This window comes from Lepidochelys kempii, chromosome 25 (assembly GCF_965140285.1).
Source record: "Lepidochelys kempii isolate rLepKem1 chromosome 25, rLepKem1.hap1, whole genome shotgun sequence".
Taxonomy (NCBI): domain Eukaryota; kingdom Metazoa; phylum Chordata; order Testudines; family Cheloniidae; genus Lepidochelys; species Lepidochelys kempii.
In genome coordinates this window covers 14,169,951-14,189,460 of record NC_136404.1, presented here as the reverse complement: position 1 = coordinate 14,189,460, position 19,510 = coordinate 14,169,951, and the positions used below count along the sequence as shown (strand labels likewise).

The 19,510-nt window shown below is 53.0% G+C and overlaps 2 protein-coding genes across 2 annotated transcripts in view; one reads left to right on the top strand and one right to left on the bottom strand.

Annotated features, from left to right (window-relative positions):
* Positions 1-3,241: 3,241 nt before the first annotated feature.
* On the bottom strand, positions 3,242-11,032 carry LOC140903049 (complement factor D). The gene is made up of 5 exons (XM_073323708.2): positions 10,841-11,032; positions 8,624-8,780; positions 7,981-8,125; positions 6,852-7,109; positions 3,242-3,915 (listed from the first exon to the last, which is right to left on the bottom strand). Exons 1-5 carry the CDS (start codon positions 10,896-10,898, stop codon positions 3,760-3,762), a joined length of 774 nt encoding a protein of 257 aa, XP_073179809.1. The 5' UTR covers positions 10,899-11,032; the 3' UTR covers positions 3,242-3,759.
* The window catches only part of PLPPR3 (phospholipid phosphatase related 3), a 26,970-nt gene continuing 14,062 nt past the window's right edge, over positions 6,603-19,510 (top strand). The window contains exon 1 of the mRNA XM_073323699.2: positions 6,603-6,690. The gene's annotated coding sequence lies outside the window, so the exon portion shown is untranslated. The remainder of the gene's footprint in view (positions 6,691-19,510) is intronic.

The following is a 19,510-nucleotide window of genomic DNA, read 5'->3' as shown; positions in this document are numbered from 1 at the left end:
TGGCTAGTGTGCCAGTTGTTTCTTTGTGCTATTACTGTTGTGTAAAGAGCAAAGTACACAACTGCCTGTGTTGAGAGGGTGTCATGCAACATCCAATAAGCAGCCTTGATCCCTGGTGAGCCGGAGGCCCCCAAGCACCAGGCTTCTGTTGACTCCAGAACCCTGATGGCTGCTCACCTGCGGCGTGCTCTGCACCTCCGCTGGGACTGAGCGGGCTGCATCGGGAATGCACGGCAGTCGGGCTTTGCCCTGGAGGTGGCTGGGACGGGCAGCTGGTGAGATGGAGGTTTGTTTATGTACCTGTCCAGCTCCAAGTTCAGAGCCACCAGACCCCCTGGATGCCCCCCACATCTCTTGGTGTGTAACTCAGACATGGATCTGCCTTGGTCTGGGGAAGCAAAGTTTGGGAGATGTTTGCTGTTTCTTTAAGTCCATCCAGCATCCATCTTAGTTCCTCTCCTTGCCATCTCCAGAGGCACCAAGGCCCCCAGGGAGAACCCACAACTGGGCACGACCGTTTTCCAATGAACCTGGCAGAGCCTGCGGCTGGGTTTTTATTTTGCTCTGTTGAACTTTGCCATCAGTTTGAAAGTTTCCCCCTCCCTGGCAGATACTACAAACCAGCAAGGCTCAGCTGGGATTCCCACCCCGCTCCCATGCAAAACCACCACAGACCTCTAGTCCACCAGGTTCTCTTTTCTTTGAATGGCTCCTGGCACTAGAACTGGCATAATGAGGCTGTGAAACTTACGGCCACAAGATACTGACGAGGTCAAGAGCGAGGGGCTGTAAACCCCCCTGCTTCAAGAGGTAAACCTCTAACCCAGGGGTCGGCAGTCTTTCACAAGTGGGGTGCCAAGTCGTCATGTATTCACTTTAATTTAAGGTTTTGCGTGCCAGTGATGTATTTTAATGTTTTTTAGAGGGTCTCCCTATAAGTCTCTATATTATATAACTAAACTATTGTCGTATGTAAAGTAAACAAGGTTTTCAAAATGTTTAAGAAGCGTCATTTAAAAATTAAATCAAAATGCTGATCTTACGCTGCCGGTCCGCTCAGCCCGCTGCCGGCCTGGGGTTCCATTCACCTAGGCTGGCAGCGGGCTGAGTGGGGCTGGTGGCCGGGACCCCAGACCAGCAGTGGGTTGAGTGGCTCAGCCCGCTGCCGGTCTGGGATTCTACCTGCTGACTCCTGCCAGATGGGGTCCCAGCTGCTGGCCCCTCTCAGCCCGCTGCCGGTCTGGGATCCCGGCCCTGCCCACATAGAGTGGGTACCTACCTTCTCCTTGGTTCTAGCCATTCTCTTCCTCTCTCTCTGTACTGAGCCGAGGGTGGGAGTGCACGGAGTACAGGGCTGGGGGTGAAGGAGCAGGCTGGGGGTTGGGGTGCAGGGTATGGCCAGGAGCTAGAATGAGGGAGGGGGCTCAGGGTTGGGGCTGGAGGTTTGGGTGTGGAGTGCTTACCTGGGCAGCTCCCATTTGGTGCAAGGGGAGCAGGTGGGAATGTGGGGGGTGCAAAAGTCAGGGCATGGGGGGTGAAAGAGTCAGGGCAGGGGGCTGCGGGTGTGTGAGGAGGGTACAGGAGTCAGGGCAGAGGGCTGGGGGCATGTGAGGGGGGTGCAGGAGTCAGGGCATGGGGTTTGGGGGGGGGCTAGGTATGTGGGGGGGGTGCTGGAGTCAAGGCGGGTGTGGTGGGGGGTGCAGGAGTCAAGACAGAAGGCTGGGAATGTGTGTGGGGGGGTGCAGGGGTCAGGGCAGAGGGCTGGGGGTGTGGGCTGGGGTCATGGGGGTGATCCCAGACCCCTGCCCAGAGCAGCTCAAGGCAGGTGGCTGGAGGGGATATGCCCTGATTCCACCCGCTCCTCCCCTCCCTCGCAAGGGCCATCAGCTGATGGGGGCAGGAAGGGAGGGGAGGAGGGGCAGGACCCCAGCAGGCTGGAAGAGGTGGGGGAGGGGGAGAGGAGGAGGGGCAGGAACCCAGCACGCTGGGGGAAGAGGCAGGGGAGGGGGGACCTTGCCTGCCCTGCAGCAGCAGCCGCCAGCAGGACCAAACTTCTTCACCCTGCCCCCGCGGTGGGGGGCGGGGGGGGGGGAGGATTTTTAAGGGCAGGCTGCTGCCTGCCGGGGTCCCGGTCTGGGTTCGGCAGCGGGCTGAGCAGGGCTGGTGGCTGGGACCTGGCAGGCAACAGCGTGCCATTAAAAATCGGCTCACGTGCCGTCTTTGGCACACGTGCCATAGGTGGCCGACCCCTGCTCTATACGATGGCAATTAGAAAAGATGACTCCATAACTTCCTACTGTATAGATCTTACAACTTCCTCTGAAGCAACCAGTGCTGGCCACTGGTCAGAAATAGGATGTTCTGATCCAATCTGGTGATTCCCATCTGTATCAATAAGCGGGGAAACTTGCAGCCTTCCCTTCAGACAAGGAGACTTCCCATGAGCGTTGAAGCCAAATCCATCCCTGGTGTAGCTGCTGCCTGGAAGTCAATGAAGCTACACTAGGGATCTGCCTCCTCGTGGATGGGTTGGGGCAGGTGAGCATGGCTGAGAGCTGCAGGGAGTGCCGTGAGGACATGGGAAGGGTCTCTCCACCAGCCAGAAGGCAAGGCCCGCAGCCAGGGACAGCAGTAGAAAGCTTTGGAGGAGCCACTGCCTTGGAAGGGAACTAGGAGGCCTGCAGGAGGGATGGCTCCTGAAGGAAGTAGCCTGGGCAGGCTGGCATTGAAAGGAATTGGGACTCATGCTTCCTCAGGAGTCCAGTGAGAGGGAGGAGGAAGCGGTACCCTCCCCCACCCCATCTCCTCTTGCCCTGTGCAAATGAACCCGGGAGGCCAAGGACTGGACTGGAAGGGGAACGGCAGCTTGGTGAGGGAGGCGTGTTGCTTGGCCCCAAGTGACCAGCATGAGGTTGCTGGATGTCTGCCTTGTTTGGTTGGCCTTTTGTTTAGCCCTCACTATCCAACAGTGTGTAGGGAGGTTCGGGGGGGGGGAGATTCTGGTTTGCCCAGAGGGGCTAAATCACAGAGCAGCATGAGGATCTCACATCCAAAAGCAGGAGAGTGAAGTGCCACCAGAACATGAGACAGTGAGTTAACCATGTGGGGACACTGAGGAAGGGCCAGGTCTGATGTGGGATGAGGAAAGATCCTGTTAAACTCTCCTCTTCCCTTGAATCCCCCCAGTTCAACCCCCAGTGTGTCACATCTGTGCAACCCTGACGACTCTGGTGACCCGCAGTTATAATCAGTTCCTTTTATTGCAATATTTGTGCTCACTATTAACAGCCACAGTGGTTCAGGTTTGCTCCGGATCTGGCTTGCGCTAAGGAGGACAGAGTTGACAAGATGCCACCTGAAATCCAGCCTTGAGCCCATCCTGTAGGGTGACCCACCTCTTCCCCTTCCTACCCCCTTGCAAACCGCCCCTTTGGCAGGCCAGACAGGAGAGCTGGGCCAGGTGGTTTCCAGGAGCAGCCGTTGTGTTGGTAGAAGGAGTCAGTCCTCCCCTCTCCGGGATGCTGCTTGCAGGGGAGTGCTGCACTGAGCTTATGTGATTGCGAGGAGAGCTGAAAGCAGGTGGGGGAGGCAGCCATATAAGCTCCCGCTGTCCGGTTATATTGACATTTGCAGTGTCCAAGTGCTCTCTGCCATGCTAGCAGCTAGCTCTGCCTTGGGGAAATAGCGTGGAGTCTGCTGTGTGCCCCTGCGGGGGCCAGGCAGCCAGTCCCTTCCAATCCAGGGCCGACCCGTCCGCCTTCAGTTTGTTGAAGCCATGACTCTCTCGATCCAGTCGATGTAGGGCGGGATCCGGGTGTAGATTCCGGGCTTCTTGTAGTTCCCACAGACCCGAGAGCCAGCAGCCACCACCCCTTCGGCAATCCCATTGCAAACGAGCGGCCCGCCGGAATCCCCCTGGAGAACCAAGTCACAGGATCAGCCTCAGGGTGGAGGTCAGTTTGCCACATGCCCCAGGTGGCACTGGACCTCTTCCACCCCCTTCTGGGCCGGCTCAGCAGCCAATGGCTAGTGCTGGGAGCCAGGCTGTCTGCCAGCCTTCCTCTCCCATCAGCCCCACGCTGGGCGTGGCTGCCCATCACCACCCTTCCCAGAAGGGCGTCTGTTACATACACCTCCCCCCCTTGCCTAAGATGGGGGGAGGGGGGAGAAGCTTACCCTGTGTCTCCCCATTATTTGTATTGCAGCAGCACCCAGAGGCTCCGGCTGAGATCAAGGCCCTATCGTGCCAGGTGTTGCACAGACCCGTAACATGACAGACCCTGCCCCAAGGAACCTACAGGCTAAATAGACAAGGGACAGGAGGGGAAATGGAGACACAGAAGAGCAGAGTGGTCGGCCCAGGCACACATGGCAGAGACAGGAATAGATCCCGAAAAGAGATGGGACATTTATAGGGATGTCAGGAATATTCCAATTTAATAGGTCATCATTAATTATGATGAACCTCAGGCTTCAGGGCTTGAACTAATCCCTACCTATTAGATCAGGCTGAGACTGAATGTGGGGAGGGGGAACAGATTGTCCCACATCTGCCTACAGTGGAGTTCTTGCACGTTCCCCCGAAGCAACTGGTTCTGGGCTGGCCCCTGTTATCCCCTGGGCTAGATGGACCTGGCAAGTCCTTTGTACCGAACTAGCTTTTTTGGTTCCCAATTCCATTCCCTATCCACTAGGCGGTGTGGTCTCTTGAGCCGTAACACAGTGCTTGGATCTAGCCCCTGTTAGTACCTCCCCACCCTTCCACCCCTCGCTGAACGGCTCCATTCATTTTGAACAGAAAACAAGTTACATGGAGTTAAAAAAATAACCAAACTCCCCGCTCCAAGGTAGCAAGAGATGTATAACTTGCATGGCAGCTGCCTGCCGGGTAGCTTCCTGGAAGATAAGCTAGAAGTTTTATTAAGCACCTCTGCATGTTTGCTCACATGCTGATAATTATCTTGCATTCAGCTTTGCAAAGTGTTCATGGGCGGGGAGGGCAGCTAGGTCAAAATGCTACAGACTTGTGCTGCCACTCCCACCTGTGGCAAGTGGGTGTCTAATGCTCTGGAGTGAGGGCAGGCACATTCGATGCCCCCCTTGCACAGGTGGAATGGGCGAGGTGGGGCAGGACCTGATTCTAAGGGTTTGGCTACATGTGAAAATTAATCCAGGGTGTGAGTTTAAAGCAGATTAACTCCATGGGTGGATGCGCTTATTCTGGAATGAGAGTGCCTCGTGCAGAATCACCTTAATTCACTGGTGCATTAGTTTAATCCACTGGATTAAACTAATTCAGAATAAGGGCACGGCTACCCTTGCAGATGTAGAGTGCTTTGAGTTTGTATTTTCCACTGCATGCATCCGATGAAGTGAGCTGTAGCTCACGAAAGCTTATGCTCAAATAAATTGGTTAGTCTCTAAGGTGCCACAAGTCCTCCTGTTCTTTTTGAGTTAAACCAGCCTTCGGAGAGCACAGTGGGGAAAGCGCTGCAGTCTGTCCACACTGACCGCTGCAAGCGCACTGGCTTGGCCATATTTGTGGCACTTGCAGCAGCATTGGGAGCAGTGCATTATGGGCAGCTATCCCAGCATGCAAGTGACTGCAACGTGCTTTTCAAATGGGGGGGGTGGAGCATGACAGGGAGTGTGTTGTGTGTATGTGGGGGGAGAGAGAGTGGGTTTTTGGGTGGCTGAGAGCATGTCAGCATGCTGTTTTGCAAGTTCAGACAGCAGCAGACCCCCCTCCCACCCCTCTCCCTCACACACACACACACACACACACAGCATTCCACACTAATGGTTGCTTTGTCTCAGAGCAGATAATCAGCCGGCTGTCAGAAACGGAGCTTTCAAAGGGCATATCTGCATTCCTGCAGAGATTCAAAAACAATGACAAGAGTGGCCACTTGTCTTAAGGGGATTATGGGATGTTTCCAGTGGCTGATCAGAGCGCAGTAATGCAACACCTCGTTCACACTGGCTCCACGGCACTCCAGCGGGGGCACAGCAAACGTTATTCCACTCGCCGAGGTGGAGTCAGGGCGCTCTACATGCCTTGCCAGTGTTGACGGGTAGTGAGCTAGTGAGCCCAGGGCTCCTTTATTGCGCTGTAACTCGCAAGTATAGCCAAGCCCTAAGAGTGTCCACACATGGAGTTATCAAAAATAGTTTACTCTGTAATAGCTCCTCGTGTGGACAAGCCCTAAAAGCAGGGGGAAAGGATCCAGGCTTTTAGTTATTCCCCTTATTCGTGTATCCAAGTGAGGCCGTTTGGTGAAGTGGCTTCGGATATAAGAGCCAGGAGATCTAGGGAGAAATCCTGGTCCCATTTACTTCAGTGGTGATCCAGCCACTGATTTGCAGTGTGACCAGTGGTAAGTATCTGTGCCTCAGGTTCCTCATCTGTAAAATGGGGCTAATAAGAGTGACCCACCTCCGGGGAGCATTTTGAGATCTATGGGATTGTACATCTGCTCCATACAAACTAGGACTTTGCTTCCTCTCTCTTTCCAACAGCAAGGGAGTGACATTCAGGGCCTGATTCTGCTCTCTTACACAGGTGCAAATCAGGCCTGACTCCAGCATAAGAGGAGAATGAGACCCCAGAGCTCTGCAGGGAGACAGCAAAGGACCCAGGACTCCAGAAGTTACATGCTTCTGTATTTACCCCAGAGGGCAGGAGGACAGGTAGGCTACCAGAATAATCACACACACACACTCCTGCACAGATACCCACGCATACATACACCTGTTCTCACCGATACACCCAAGTGCATAGACACAGCTCTGACCCCCCGCCCCTCCCGGCAAGAGGGCTGAGCCGAGGGATTTCCCCCAGAGATAGATACCGGGCAGGTGTCCTTCTTCCTGGAGTCGGTGCACATCATCTTCTCCGTGATGGTGTTGTCGTGGTGGATCCTTAGGTTGCATTTCTCCCGGCTGATCACCGGACGCTCCACCTGCCGCAATTTGTCAGGCAGCTTCCCGCTGTGGCTCATTTCACCCCAGCCAGCCACCTCGCACATGGTGTCAGCTGGGACATCCCTGTCTTGCCTCTGGAAGGGCAGGATCTTCACATGCTCGTTGAGGAGCGCTTTCTCCTCTAGCTGATTTGGGAGGCAAAGAGGCAAGGGTCAGTCGGGGTGAGAGAGACAGACTCTGTATGTGTAACGCTGCCCCTGGCTGGGCTCTCTGCGGGGATAAAACCTGGGACCTCTGGATCTTCCAGCAGGAGTCTCTCTACAGCTTGAGCTAAAAGGACTAGGAAGGGACTCACACCTGTACGGGGTGTGGCCACTAGAGGGGGACAGAGCTGCGCTACATTAGCACAGGTTACGGGGCGATCACCTGGGAAATACCTCAACTAGGGGTGATGGGACACAGGCACCGACTTTCATTTTTCCAGGTGGGTGCTCCACCCCCGCTCTGCCCCAAGGCCACGCCCCCACTCCACCCCCACCCAAGGTCCCACCCTTGCTCTGCCTCTTCCTGCCCCCCCTCCATCCCCTTCCCCCAGCACCTTGGCGGGTGGCTAATGGGTGCTGAGCACCCACTATTTACCCCGCCGTTGGGGCTCCAGCCCCAGAGCACCCACGGAGTCGGTGCCAATTAGACTGGAGTCCCTGCTGCAGCCGTGTGATCGCAGATGCTTTGTGGGGAGGGTTTTCCCTCCACTGGTGGGGAGAATGGGCCCTATCTTTGCCGGTGCCTTGGGCTTCATCCTCCTCTCCCTTGCCATGGGGTGAATCGGGGTGACCCCAGCCAGGGCTGTCTGTGGGGTATCAAGCCTGTTGGATCTCAGCCCAGTCAAGCAAGACTCAGCTGTGAAATCAACAGGAGTTCGGTGCCTTTGAGGAGCTGGGCCTGGCCCGAAGCCCACAGGAGTCAGTAGGAGTTTGTTCCCTGCATTGACTCCAGTGGGGTCTGGGAGGCGCCATGCCTGCAGCAGGGGATGGTGCCGGTGTGGGTCATGCGCACCTGGAGGAGAAGGAGGTCGTCGTCGTAGGTGTCCGTGCTGCTGCCGGGGTGGCCAAACTCCGCACGCACCCCATAAAGGCGCTTGTGCGGTTCTGGCTGCGAGAGAGAGTGGGCTCCCAGGAGGACCTGGAACGGCTTGCTGTGCCTGCAGTCGAGATGGAGACGGTAGCAGGAGGTGCTCTGCTCACCCACAGCACTGAGCTGCAAGACCTTTCCGCTCGCTCCCGGCTGTACAGTTCACCCCGATGGAGAGCGATCGCCAGTAGTCAACCTCTGCCTTTCCCCAGCCATGGAGAGTCAGCCCAGACTACCCTGCCTGTGGGCCCAGCCGCAGCTAGGAAGGAACATGTGCTCCTTGGGTGACAGGGGAATCCAGCCTCGGTACTTGTTGGGCCCTGGGCTTTCCCTTCATAGTGATCCTCAAACGATCCTAACCCGGGGCTGGATCCATTGAAATCAACGACAAACCTCCACTGACTGCAATGGGAGTAAGATCTGGGCCGTGCTCATCACTCCAGAGACTCCTGTATCCCCTGAAATAACTACTGGGGTCTGTGGTAGAACCAGCTGGCCCCAGCCTCCATGCCCTGCTCTTCTCCCGCCCCGCGCTCCCGGCCCATCAGATGCGAAGGCCGGTACTCACTTGTCTTCCAGGCAGTGAGCTGCACTCAGCACCCACTGCTCGGCGATCAGGAACCCGCCACACACATGCTTCCCATCCACCTGCAGGGAAGCCATGTAGGGTTTCAGGTGGGGAGGAGCTTCGTAGCCCCCGAGAATACGACCCCTGGGGCTACCCACTGATGGGAGGAGAAATAGAACATTAGCCACTGAACCTGCTCAGCCCAGCCTTCCTTTCCTGTGGAGCGTCTCCCTGAGTGTTAACGGGAGCTGGGTGAGCACATCCAGAGCAGGGCATCTAGCTAAAGGACATATCGAGCCCTCATCCCCAAGGGGGTCTGAGCACCTTCTCTTCTGATGGTTGAGAAACAAGAATTCTGTTTCGTGGACGGTTTGTGTTCTCCAGCGAGACCTTTAGAGGCCCACCTCAGAGCAGCCAGCTGGTTGGGGCGCTCCCATGGGGTGGGAGAGAGACAGATTTGAGACCCTCCTCTGCCTGATTCAGTTCCAAGGGCGCGTTTGCCTTCAAACACTAGGAGGGGGAACTGCAGGGCAGACAGGCTGGACCTTCAGCAAGCGGTCAGATGTAACGCATCTGTATCGTCACATACGAGTCTCTCTTGCAACGGGCTGAAGTCGGTCCATGATGAGTCAACTGGTTTCTATCACCTGCCCCCTGGCTTCAGACTGCCTGTGCAAATAATTTTGCCTGGCCTCACAGTGCAGCCAGTTGGATTGTGTCTGCAGTGCTCTGCTGGCTGGTTGGACAATCATCGATTTTTTTTTCCTGGACCTTTGAAAATCTCTCTTCCCTTCAGCAACTTGAAGAAGAAGAAACTAAAAAGAAAGCCCCATGTACAAATCATAAGATGCTTCCAGGTGTTTCAGATGAAGATTTTTCCGAATGTTCTGCAGCAGTGGATCGACTGCATGCTTGGGAGAATAGCAGGAGGCCTTAGTCAATATTCACCAATGGCCAGTACCTGCAGTTGCAAAGAATCTGCCAATGGAAAGATCCGCACTTGATTCTAGTACATGCTCCCAACTCAGCGATCTAGAAGAATCTGAATAGTGCCCCCCAGTCCGCCACATCTCAGTCCTTGGTATGGAGGAAACCTCAGCTGTAGATCCATCCGGCAACAGTCACCATGGTATCCTAATCCAAGGGGAGGCCATGTTGACTAGTGGCTAGCACAATGGGCTGGGACTCAGGAGACGCAAGTTCTGCCACTGATCTGCTGGGTGACCATGGATAAGTCACTTCCCTTCTCTGTGCCTCGCTTTCCCCCTATGTAAAATGGACCCTTCCTTTGGAAAGTGCTTTGAGATCCACAGGTAAAAAGCACTTGGGATTATTATTATTAGCATCATCCTACTTATACTCCAAGATGCTTTTTGGTTTCCAGGAAATCAGGTTCTATTGCAGCAAAAAAAACAGGGCAAGCGAGTTGATTCCACACCCAAACTTTTCTGTTATCAGTTCCACCACCCTCATCTCTCCCCAGATGGGCAGGGTATTTAACCCTCCTTCCCCCACCCACTCACAGTTTTGCCCCAGCAGAAATAAGTTTTGTTCTAAGCCTCCCTCAGTTTACCCGCATTTTCTCAAACTGCCTCCCCTCTCCACCCTCTGCTCAGTGCAGGACTCCCTGGCTGAGTATCTCTGGCCTGTGCTGTGCAGGAGGTCAGATGATTTCTTTTGGCCTGAAAAACTAGCTGCAGCTGGCGCCCTCTGGGAGTTGTGTCCTGAGAAGCCACCCTAGCTTATGGGTTTAGGCGTTTGGGAGATAGAGACTGATGAAGCTGCATTGTCTATAAGTATGAGACAGGGTTCTAATCCAGCTTCTGACCCAGATTCGCTGTGTGAGCTAGGCCAAAGCAGTCCACCTCTCTATGCCTCAGTTTCCCTGTCATGATGGGGGTCGTGAAGTGGAATTGTGTATAGATAAGATTAGATAGAGGGTTAGTAAAGTGCTTTGAGATCCTCAGCTGGAAGGGGCTAGAGAAAGCGGTGAAATGTACTAGGTTCCCCTAGGCCTGCTGCTGAGGCTATAAAGTTAAAGCTCATGTATGTGGCAAGGAAGCACAGATATCTAACTGCTTCACTTATTGTGTCAATTCTTAGCTAGGCATGCCCTGCGGTATCCACCTCACTGCATGTCCCAGTCTCTGCCATGCACGGATGAGTCAGAAAAGAGAACAGGGAGTATGGGAAGGATCAGAGAACGGATGTACTCACCACACACCGAGATGCCCAGCAAAACAACCAGAGCTAGGAAGGGCGAAAGGTGACCCATGCTGGCTACAGAGACGCAGGCCGATCTGTCTCTAATTCAGGGGATGTGTCTTGTCCGGATAGAGGCAGCTCTGCTAGGAGTGAGAGCAGAGACCTCCTTTTTATAACAGAGCTTTGGGGGTGGGGGATGAAGGGGAAAAAAGGAGATTTCCAGGAAAGAGAGAGCTGGGAGGAAATATGCAACAGCTGTTGAGCTCTCAGCCTGGAATGGCCTTTTGGTTGTAGCAGTGCCAGGGGCTAGGGAGAATCTCATGATTTCTCAACACAAACAGCCCAGGGAGGACGCAGCCCATCCCAGCTGCTGAACCTGGCATCCCTGGAAGGGGATTTGTGCATTGTTTGTTTGCTCTTCAAACCCGAAAGGGCAAGCACAGTTCATTCCCCAACTGCTCATGTTTGAAGAACAAACAATGCAAAAATCCCCTTCCCTGCCCTCCCTGTTTCTGCAAAACTGAATGGGCCATTGAGTGAACTTCCTCCTTAGCAAAGCTCCCTCCAGGATAAGCCAAGTCACTGGAGGAACTGCTGCAACCTGATTCCTCTCTCTGCCACCTGTGCTGGGGAGGAAGCCAGGACTTTGGTCTCCAGGGCTGCAAGCCAGCACCTGTTTTTGCCCCTGTTAAATTCAGTGGTGGGGTTATTGCACCCCTCTGATAGCTCTAGACATGGGGCAAGGCCGGGAGACAGAACTTTAGCCAAGGGAAGGGGGTTTAGGGGAGGCATTGTCTGAGATCTCAGGGAAGCTGCCCTGTGGCTAGTAAGGTAAGTGGCCAAGTGACACTGGTAAATAATCTGGAATGTAACTGGCCAGAAAGAAAGGTAAAGATCTGGTGTGAGTGAAAGGGAGAAAGTGTGTGTGTGTTCAGAATGTTTGTAAGAATACAGACATTGACATCATGTTTTGGAGAATGTCACGATTTAGGGCCAGGTTCCCAAAGGGGTTTAGGCCTAAAATGAAGCTAGGTGCCCGGGCCTGCATTTTCACAGGTGTTTGGGCCCCTAGCACCCATTTATTTCAATGGAAATTAGGCACCTAAATACCTTTGACAATCTGGGCTCTAGTAACTTCCAATGGGAGTTAGGCACCTGCCCCGCTGTAAACCCCACTAGGCACCTATCTGCATCTTTAGGCACTTAAATACCTTGGTAAATCTGGCCTTTACGTGTCCCTCATGGTCGCCTCCATCAGTATTCCCCAGAGCCAAGTCCGTGCGTGAGTGGGACCCAAACTCTCATGACTTGGGGTACTCAGCTCTAAAATTAAAATCTGAAGATAAAACTGCCCTTGGAGCAATAGATTTAGAAGCAAACGGAGCAATTTAAAGGGTCCCAGCCCAGGGGCAGTGGGTGCTGTCAACAGAGAGGCATCAGCGGCTGCTGTAATGGGGCCTCAGTTTCCTAGGGAGCTGGACTGCAGCACCCGAAAGGACCTTGGACCAGATGATTTTTATCACAAGGCATGTGACCCCTGCAGTACTGGCATGTCTCGCTGTAGAAGGATGGCCAGCGGAGAGGAATCTGATGTGTCTGGCAGAGATAACAAAGAATGAAATATCCTGCGAGGGAAATGCAGAGGTGCTAAGCCAGAGAGTGGAAGGCCAAGCCCCTGCCTGCTGGAGTGATCAGCGGAATGAGTCAGTGTTTGCCACGCAGACCGCAGAGGGGTGTGGTGCAGCCTCCCATGTGAGCTCGTCCAAGTTCGGGATCCAGCACTCCTTGCTCAAGAGGCCTCCTCTGGTGCAAACCGCAGCCCCTCTGCAGCTGCATGGGTCCGAGAGTTCAGATGAAGTGGAACCACAAGAACCCAAGTCAGCCAAGAAGAGCGAAGTGGCTTAGAGCTGGTCAGTCCACCCCAGGGGGTAGGGGGCTTGTCTGGGACTGGAGAGACCCAGGGGCAAGTCCCGTCTCTGTCCTCAGACTTCCTAGGTGACCTTGGGCAAGTCACTTAGTCTTTCTGTGCCACAGTTCCCCAAATATAAACGATGGGAGGCTAGCCCTGCTCTACCACACAGGGATGTTGTGAGGGCCGGAGAAATACTCCAGAGCCCGGGATCTCACAACCTTTTTCTTTCTGAGCTTCCCCCCCCCCCCCGGCTATAAAAACTCCACGGCCCCCCTGTGCCACAATAGCTGGTTTTCTGCATATAAAAGCCAGGGCCGGTGTTAGGGGGTAGCAAGCAGGGCCACTGCCTGGTGCCCATGCCAAACCTCCCCCACACGAAGCTACACTGCTCAGACTTTGGCTTCAGCCCTGGGTGGTGGGGCTCAGGGCCCTGGGCTTCAGCCCCATGCAGTGGGGCTTCAGCTTTCTACCCTGGGCCCCAGCAAGTCTAAAGCTGGCCCTGCGTGGCGGCCCCCCTTGAAACCTGCCCGCACCCCTGGTTGAGAACCACTGCTCTTGAGAGAGGGGAAAGGGAGGGAGCCTAGTGGTTGTAGATCATGCCCATGACCGTAGTATCGGAGCGCCTTCCAGTGGTGCAGTAAGCACTGTGATGAACGCCTGTCACCTGGTGTGTGTTCTCTCCTCCTCTCTCAGGCCGGTTGCTGTGCGGTGCCAAGGAACGTGATGATTTTGGGGGGGGCCTACGTTTATCACAGCGGCAGGGATCCGTGGTACATGGCAAGCCCATGAGATCCACCAGAAGCATGGAAGAGAGCGTGCGGAGGGGCAGGGAGCGTGGTAAAGAAATGAGCTGGGTTAGGGGAATCTTATTCTCCTGCCATTCTCATCTGTACCACTAGGTGGGGCTAACACCTCAGTTCCCATGCCAGGCTTGATTCATAGCATATCAGGGTTGGAAGGGACCTCAGGAGGTCATCTAGTCCAACCCCCTGCTCAAAGCAGGGCCAATCCCCAATTTTTGCCCCACATCCCTAAATGGCTCCCTCAAGACTTGAACTCGCAACCCTGGGTTTAGCAGGCCAATGCTCAAACCACTCAGCTATCCTTCCCCCCAAAACTAGGTTTGACTAATGCTTCAGAAGGGGTGCAGAGTCACTCCCCAAAGAGGGGACACATTCCGCGCATCCCTGCTGTGTTTTCATCCCCTTTATCCTGGGGGGAGGGACGGCTGGCGACTTGGCCGCAGTTCTGAAATTCCAGAGGTTGCGCCAAAATCCTGTCAAAGAGGCCAACAGCCCCACATTTTAGACTTTGCCTGGATGAGCTTGGAGAGAGAGAGAAACCACCAGCCCGGTGGTTTCAGTGACAAGAAAATTAATTCAAACACAATCCAGTAGAAACAATTGTTTGTAAACGAACAGGAAGTGCTTGCAACCCAAATATTGGAGCTGGGTCGGCTTCCGTCTCAGCTTGGCCTCACCTGAGAGCAGACCAGTGAAACCTGCTTCACACTTGGATGTAAGATGCTCTTGTTACTATATTACATTTCTAGAGTACCTTTCATGTAAGGATTTCAAAGTACTCTGCAGAGGAGGGTGAGTGTTGTTATTACCTTCTTTATAGGGAGGGAAACTGAGGCAGGGAGAGGTGAATGAAGTACCTTGCCCAACATCACACAGCAAGTGAACAGCAGAGACAGGAAGAGAAGAGAACCCAGGCGTCCTGACTTGCAGTCCAGCACCTTATCTTCCTGTCCATCTGCCTTTTATGAAGGGTTTGGCAGATGTTTGTAAGCGGTCCACCTCCTTGGTATCTAGATACAGTACCAGACGTGGTTCTGATCTCGGATCAATTTTAGACAACCTCCCCCTAGCCTGTTTAAATAAGACATCAGAGCCTTTATAGTGAGGTCAGGAGCTCCTGAACAGCCAATTTAAGCCAAGGACAGACATTGTTCCTCTTATGAGACTGTTTCAAGCCCTGGAGACAAACGTTTGGCCAAACCTGAGCCTGCGGCTCTCACTAGCACTTCACCCAGTGAGAGCCCTTTGTAGATTTCATGGGGGTAATTTAGTGCACGTATTTGACATAGGGATTCATTAGGAAATGTATCACATTTCCTCTCCTTCCACAGCTGCCACCCGCATTGGCCTTCTCGTTCAAATAAAGTGCACGTGGGAAGGTGAGGGGGACGTACGGTAAGTTTCATGCCCAGAGACTGAGGATGAAAGAGAGCTATGGGACTTTAATAAAAGCCTCCTACCGGCTCTGATGTGTATCTGTGTGAGAGAGAGATTCCCAGAATTGGGCTGTTCAAAGAGGAAGGATGGAGTTGTTCTATTTTTCCCCAAGGGTGAATATAAAGGGAACCTGGCCCTTTGCTTATTGATGGTTGTGTAATACAGGAGGAAATCTGATGAAGTCAGTTTCAATGCGAGTTTAGGATCACGCCTGCTCTGTGCACTGAAGTTCCTATAAAGGTTATGAGCCAGATCCTGATAGTATAAAGTAGCTGTGAAGCTATGGGATCTGGCCTCCTGAGGATTCCCCCTCGCCATGACGGTCCTTCTGGGGTGCAGAGCCCCCATGCATTATTCTCTCTTGCAGCTCCTCCTTCCCACCCCCTCAGCATAGGGGGAGTTCCCAGGAGACAAGGGGCATGGCTGGGGCAATCCCTATGCTGCCAAAACAGCCCCTTGAGATTATGAGTGTAAATTGGAGCAGCTCTGAACTTGCTTTAATATATGCTGGCAATTAGACAGGCCCCAAATCAGGGAGCTCAAAGCTGGCTTAAAGCCACCTTTACCCATCCGCCTTTGGGTTGTGTACAGCTCAGCCTGGCCAAAAGACTGGGGGTGGGAGAGAGACTGTGGCTCGGATTAGCTTTGAGGATCTAGGCCTGTCTGTTTGCTATCCCGCGATAAAGCTGAGGGTGGAGTGCTGGGTTTGTTCCTTACATAAGCGGAGGTGACAGCAGTATGCTTTAGAAACCTTTCATATATACAGAAAGCCTCTCTGGTTTGCCTGGTTTACCTGGGTGAGTATTGTGCTAATTTCCCTAGGGTGGAGGCTGTGATGCCAATGCTGGATCAAGGGAAAGAGCTTAATAATAATAATAAAAAGAAAAGGAGGACTTGTGGCACCTTAGAGACTAACCAATTTATTTGAGCATCAGCTTTCGTGAGCTACAGCTCACTTCATCGGATGCATACTGTGGAAAACACAGAAGACGTTCTTATACATACAAACCATGAAAAAATGGGTGTTTACCACTACAAAAGGTTTTCTCTCCTCCCACCCCACTTTCCTGCTGGTAATAGCTTATCTAAAGTGATCACTCTCCTTACAATGTGTATGATAATCAAGTTGGGCCATTTCCAGCACAAATCCAGGGTTTAACAATAACGTCCGAGGAATGGGGGGGTGGGGGTGATGTCAAGAATTATAACATTCATAAACCAGTCAGAGAACACTTCAATCTCTCTGGTCACGCGATTACAGACATGAAAGTTGCAATATTACAACAGAAAAACTTCAAAACCAGACTCCAGAGAGAGACTGTTGAATTGGAATTCATTTGCAAATTGGATACAATTAACTTAGCCACTCCCAGTCTCTATTCAAGCCTAAGTCATTATGCAAGGTAACCTATTTCCTCTTGTTTTTTCCTACCTACACCGCCCCCCATTCCTCAGACATTCTTGTTAAACCCTGGATTTGTGTTGGAAATGGCCCACCTTGATTATCATACACATTGTAAGGAGAGTGATCACTTTAGATAAGCTATTACCAACAGGAGAGTGGGTTTGTGGGGGGGTGGGGAGAAAACCTGGATTTGTGCTGGAAATGGCCCAACTTGATTATCATACACATTGTAAGGAGAGTGATCACTTTAGATAAGCAATTACCCGCAGGAGAGTGGGGTGGGGGGAGAGAAAACCTTTTGTAGTGGTAAACACCCATTTTTTCATGGTTTGTATGTATAAGAACATCTTCTGTATTTTCCACAGTATGCATCCGATGAAGTGAGCTGTAGCTCACGAAAGATTATGCTCAAATAAATTGGTTAGTCTCTAACCTGCCACAAGTACTCCTTTTCTTTTTGCGAATACAGACTAACACGGCTGTTACTCTGAAACCTATAATAATAATAGTAATTAATCCTAGCTCTTCTCATCTGTAGATCTCAAAGCACTTTACAAAGAAGGCCAGTATCATTATCCCCATTTTACATATGGGGAAACTGAGGCACAGAGCAGGGCAGTCATTTGCCCAAGGCCAGCGAGTGGCAGAGCCAGGAACAGAACCAGGTCCCCTGAGTCCCAGTCCAGCCTGTTTGTTTAGCTTGGCTCCCAAGTGACTAAGTCTGAAACATTTGATGAGAAGCGTGATCTTTCCTACTGAACTAGCTCACACATTGTCTAGCAGCAAATGTAGTTCTGTGTCTGTACAGCACCTAGCACAATGGGGCCATGGTCCACGACTGGGGCTCACAGGTTCTTTGGGAAGCCACAGAATAACAATAATATATCCCAAGGCAGAAGATCAGGACTCCTCTCCCCTCCCGCTCACTCCCCATGTAACAAACTAAATTCTAGTTTTACAACACATGAAATCCAGATGGTGCCAGGTCAGGCTCCAACCCACTGCAAGCCTGTAGCTTGGCCCAGCCCACCAATGTTCCGATTACAGAGCACGTCACATCCCACTCTGTCAGTTACAGAAACAACAGGCTTAGCTTTGGCAAAGGTTCTTATTGCATCACTCAAGTCAGCTGCTCACACTTAAAAGTTGCTCAGCAATCAGAGAGGGGGCAAAGGGATAGAAGGGGGGTGCTCCGCATGGGGAGCTACTGAGACATGGTGAGGAGCAGGGAGCTGTCTTCAGGCGGAAAAGGGATTGAGGGGTGGAGGCCAGCAGCTTGCGGGTCCTTTGCCAGCCGCCAGGGGTAGCTGTTCCAGGATCTGGCCTGACCACCCCGGTTCCTACCTGCTGCCCAGCCTAATCCTGGGTGTCGCAGCGGTCAATCCCGCCCCTCTACGTCCCACTTTCATCTCCACCCCTCGCCCAGTGCGTGCGCCCAGTTTACAGGGCACACTGGTTCCCAGCAAGGGCAGTGGAACAAGGCACAGAGGCAGAACCATAGATCAACTCCTACAGTATTTCCATGGCCGGGCACTTGGCTCCCCCCACCTCAGATTTCCATTGCCCCTATTAACCATTATTCTGTCTGGAGAAGCTCTCCTGGTGGCATCTTCACTAAACATGACAGCTGTCCAAGGGTGGCTGGACACATAGGATGCTTCTCTAGTCTGGCTTGATTTGGTGTCCCCCCCATCCCATGCTTGGGTCTCAGATACTGGCTGCATGTCTTTCCCCCTCTAGATTCAGTTCTTGGACTCCACAGGAACTGTTAGAAATCCTCGGATGCCATAAATAACTCCCCTATGGTACAAAGATTCCTGTCTCTGAGCTAGGGTTAATTCTGCTGCTCACTAAAGTACTGAGTTGTCAGTCCTCAACTCATGCTGAACAAAATCTGAGAAGAACCGTTAGCTGCTAGCATTGGCTTTCTCCCTGAATATTCTTTGATATTTATAGTCTGGTTGCTAGATTTCCACCCATTGTTGTCATGTTCACACTTCTATCTCCTGCTCCCTTCTTGCACTGTGCACCGCTCAGACACGCCTGAGACTGTGTGTGTGTGAAAGGAGAGAGAGTGTGTGTACATGACAGAGAAGTGTGACGCAAAATACCAGCATGTGGGCCAAATTCAGCCTGAGAATAACTCTAGTGACGTTCTGGAGTTACACCCAGGATTGTTATGCCCCGTGTGCATACAGAAGCATTCAGGTTGCGTGCAAGCCATGTGGGCGTTTGTGCAGAGCATACGGATGTGCGTGCTTAGTGCATGATGCATTTATGTGCAGGAAGGCCATGGTTACAGGATGGGGAGGCAAAGAAACTGTACCCCCAGAGTGCAGGCAGTGGGGGGCCTTCATGGGCAGCTTAGGGGAACACCCAGAGCTGATGACTGTGAGGATCGAGTGCCGTTCTCCACAGGAGGGACTGCACATGACAGGGCCTGGATCTCCTTTCATTCTCAGCAGTGTAAAGCAGGAGTGAGTCCCTTTAACCTGATGGAGTTTGGCCAGCATAAAGGAGAAGCAGGCCCAGGACTGGGGACACCAGGACTGAAAAACTGGGAGCCCAAATTCTCTTCTCTCCCTTAGTCACTCAGGGCCCGGAATATCCAGGGGACCTGCAGCTGCATCCCCAGCCATGAGGCTATCGGGGGAGATATCTGCAGTAGTGGAGGGGAGAACCGGCACAGGTGGAGAAATGGTTGGGGTCACCTCTTACTTCCCACGGAGCTCACCCAAGTGGAGTGGGACTGGAGCATCCTCTGAGGTTCCTGGTTCTTTTTGTGGCGCTCTTAGCACAATTGGTTCCCTCCCACCCCTAATCCCCAAGTACCCATCAGTGGTGATGGGGCAAAGGGGTCGTCACCGTGTTTCTGGGGCGGTACTGTTGGGATTCTCACTGCTTTGCCCCATCATAGGGGACGAACCATCTCTCCCAGGGAATCACCACCCGGAAGGCAAGGCATCTCCTGCCAGCTGCACCCTTGCTTGGGAGAGCAGGGGCAAGGCAGCAAGGAGGAGTGCTGATAGGGGCATGGGCATCAGGTGGAGGCAGGGCCACATCTGATCTGCTGCAATTGTTAGCAGGAGCAATGGAGCAGAGCGGCATCCAACGAGGGCGGGAGA